General features: G+C 43.6%; 1 protein-coding gene across 1 annotated transcript in view; it reads right to left on the reverse strand.

Moving 5' to 3' along the window:
- Positions 1-3771, reverse strand: part of LOC109955455 (protocadherin Fat 4-like) — an 18639-nt gene that overhangs the window by 7743 nt on the left and 7125 nt on the right. Inside the window, exons 3-5 of the mRNA XM_020591631.1 lie at positions 2602-3767; positions 854-944; positions 50-457 (exon numbers count right to left, since the gene is read on the reverse strand). Of these exons, the coding sequence (XP_020447287.1) occupies positions 50-457; positions 854-944; positions 2602-3767 (1665 nt within the window). The remainder of the gene's footprint in view (positions 1-49; positions 458-853; positions 945-2601; positions 3768-3771) is intronic.

Below are 3771 nucleotides of genomic sequence, written 5' to 3' on the forward strand. Positions count from 1 at the left end.
GGGTTGTCGTTCTGGTCCTGGATCAGTATTTTCACAGTCACATTACTACTGAGTGGAGGAGAGCCTCCATCCTGAGCTTTGACGCGGAAGTGGAAATCTTTGATCTGCTCGTAGTCAAAAGAGCGCACTGCATGGATGACTCCACTATCAGCACTAACGGACACATATGAGGAGACTGGCACTCCGTTAACAGAGGAGTCCTCCAGTATGTAAGAAACACGGGCATTCTGGTTCCAGTCAGCGTCTCTGGCTTTCACTGTGAATATGGAGAGACCTGGAGTGTTGTTTTCTACAATGTAGGCCTCATATGAGCTCCTCTCAAAGACAGGAGCGTTGTCATTGACATCAGAGATCTGTAAGGTGAGAGTGACGCTGCTGGAGAGGGAGGGCACTCCCTCATCAGAGCAGGTCACTGTGATGTTATACTCTGAGGCTCTCTCTCTGTCTAATTCACTGTCTGTCACAAGGCTATAGAAATTATTTGATGTCGACATTATAGTCAAAGCTGTGTTATCGTTGATAAAACAATGAACTTTACCATTTTCGTTTGAATCTGGGTCTTGAACGTTCATCATTGCTACAACAGTTTTCGGTTTAGAGTGCTCAGATATGATATTTGATTTTGACATTATATTAATCGCCGGTTTGTTGTCATTCATATCCACGACTTCAACTATGACTTTACATGAATCTGTAAGTCCACCATCATCACTTGCTCGTACGTTAATATGGTAATTCCGAGCACTTTCATAATCAATATTTCCAGTCAATCTAATCTCACCGCTCTCTTCGTTTATCTGAAACAGTACATGGGCCTGATCTAAACTGTTTGTAATTGAATATTTTATTCTACCATTCGTCCCATAATCTGCATCTGATGCAGTAACACTGGTGACAATAGTCCCTTCTGGGGCATTTTCAAAAACAGTGGCTGTATAGGTGGACTGTGAAAAAACAGGTGCATTGTCATTGGCATCTAAGACCGTGATGAAAATCCGAATGGTTCCTGACATTTGAGGGTCTCCTCCATCAAAAGCCGTTAAAACTAGAGATATCAACTCTTCTTTCTCCCTGTCGAGAGGCTTCTGTAAAACCATTTCAGCCTTTTCTGTTGCATCACCTTGACGGTCACGTTTAAGTACAAAATTATCGGTAGGTTTGAGCTCATACTTTTGAAGACCATTGTTGCCGACATCAAGATCTATTGCTCTATCTAATACAAATTTTGCTCCAATTACAGCAGATTCGCTGATTTTAAAACTGACTTCGTTCTTTTCAAATGTGGGAGGATTGTCATTTATATCTGTAATCTCGACTGTTATACTGTAAAACTCCATGGGGTTCTCCAAAATGATCTGAAAATGCAAAGCACAAGGCGTAGTCTGCCTGCAAATCGCTTCTCTGTCTATTCTGTCTTTGATAAGGAGGACTCCTCGTTCTTTATTCAACTCGATGTATCCCACACTGTCTCCTGTAAAAACGCGAGCTTTGCCTGATTTCAGACGTTTTATGTCTAAACCCAAATCCTGAGCAATATTACCGACTAAAGATCCACTCGGCATTTCCTCGGGGATGGAGTAGCTGACTTGACCGACCACCGAACTAAGATAAAGGACCAAGAAACACAACAATACTTGCCGTTTCATTGTTCTGTCCGACATTTTCTCCGTGATATTTAATAGGACGACTTGTATTCCACGGTGACCCGATACCTATGGACCATTACACCTTATGAAAAACTAGAGATCACTCCACAATATTCCACATCAGTAGAAAAATAGATCCTCTTCACAGCCGTAATTTAGGTGGACGCGGACACTGTAACCCTGTGTGTGTCTTTCTCTGTGTGATATCATCATGACGAGGGAGGCTGCTCTTTAAATCGGCCGTGAAATATCAACACACTGGCCAACAGCGGCCCTAAGAGTGCACAGTAAAGAACTACAAGAAACTGTATGAGAAAGAGACCATGTGGGCTATAGTGGAGAACACATTCTGTATGTACCAGGATTTGAAAGAAAAAATAAATAGTTAATGAGACATGTGTAAAACTGCATAAGAAGTGCTTACTTGACACTTCGGTTAAAAAGGTAATTTATATTTTCCTTTATGGCACAGTGGGAAGTCAGTAACGTCATTTTGATACATGGACAAAGAGATTAAATCTAAAAATTTTTACTACCAGTGAGCATATCATAAACACGTGTAAATTCAGATGTAATGTTCAATTTCACATGTTCAGACAGACAAACAGGTATTTAAAAGCTGTAGCTAATGTAACAAAGCACAACAGGATGGTTTCGTGTGAACTATCAGGCTATCCTCACTCAGAAAAATTAATATGATGTAACAATATATCAGTCCATGCATCTCCAAATAGCGCATATTGGCCTCACCCCAACGCTCATGTAGACACAAATGTATACAAATAAACGCTGCCAACACAAACACCCATGTACTGGCAACAGGGTCCCCTGAGCAAAACCACTACCACTGTCCATGGTGCTGACGGCAGACCAGAACACGGAAATACTGTATGTATCAGTTAATGCAACAATGCAAACAAATGTAAATATATAATTTGGATCCTAAAAAACTAACCTCTACAGGAGAGTCAGGTTCATCCAGGATGCTTTTCTCACCCTGTATCCGCTGCATCGTCCCTGTAGAACTGGGGTCCATTATCAACACGTTCTGACTACCAGCTCCACCAAACTTACAGTCACTCTTCCTGGAGTCAGTCGTCCTACACACCTCGTAGTTGTACACGTGTTGGAGAGTCCCTGTCCCCAAAGTGTCTGAGTAACGTGGTGGATAATATGGAATCACAGGGAGATTGGAGTGATACAGGATGCGAGACTGTCTCCACCTGTAGATCTTCACTGATATAATAACCACTAAACAGGTGATGAAGAGGAAGGAAACTACAGCCAGAGCCAGCACTAAGTAAAAAGTCAGGTTGTCATTGTACTCCTTGTCGTGTGGAAAGTCAGTGAACTCCGACAGCACTTCAGGGAAGCTGTCCGCCACCGCCACGTTAACAATGACTGTAGCTGAACGAGAGGGCTGCCCGTTGTCCTCCACTATAACAGTCAGTCTCTGTTTCACTGTGTCTTTATCAGTCACCTGGCGGATAGTTCTGATTTCTCCATTCTGTAAGCCCACTTCAAACAGCGCCCTGTCTGTGGCTTTCTGCAGTTTATAGGAGAGCCAGGCATTCTGTCCAGAGTCCACATCAACAGCCACCACTTTAGTGACCAGATAGCCCACATCTGCTGAACGAGGCACCATTTCAGCCACCACAGAGCCTCCAGTCTGGACTGGGTACAGGACCTGAGGGGGGTTGTCGTTCTGGTCCTGGATCAGTATTTTCACAGTCACATTACTACTGAGAGGAGGAGAGCCTCCATCCTGAGCTTTGACACGGAAGTGGAAATCTTTGATCTGCTCGTAGTCAAAAGAGCGCACTGCATGGATGACTCCACTATCAGCACTAACGGACACATATGAGGAGACTGGCACTCCGTTAACAGAGGAGTCCTCCAGTATGTAAGAAACACGGGCATTCTGGTTCCAGTCAGCGTCTCTGGCTTTCACTGTGAATATGGAGAGACCTGGAGTGTTGTTTTCTACAATGTAGGCCTCATATGAGCTCCTCTCAAAGACAGGAGCGTTGTCATTGACATCAGAGATCTGTAAGGTGAGAGTGACGCTGCTGGAGAGGGAGGGCACTCCCTCATCAGAGCAGGTCACTGTGATGTTATACTCTGA

This window comes from Monopterus albus, unplaced genomic scaffold (genome assembly GCF_001952655.1).
Source record: "Monopterus albus unplaced genomic scaffold, M_albus_1.0 scaffold2.1, whole genome shotgun sequence".
Lineage (NCBI taxonomy): Eukaryota > Metazoa > Chordata > Actinopteri > Synbranchiformes > Synbranchidae > Monopterus > Monopterus albus.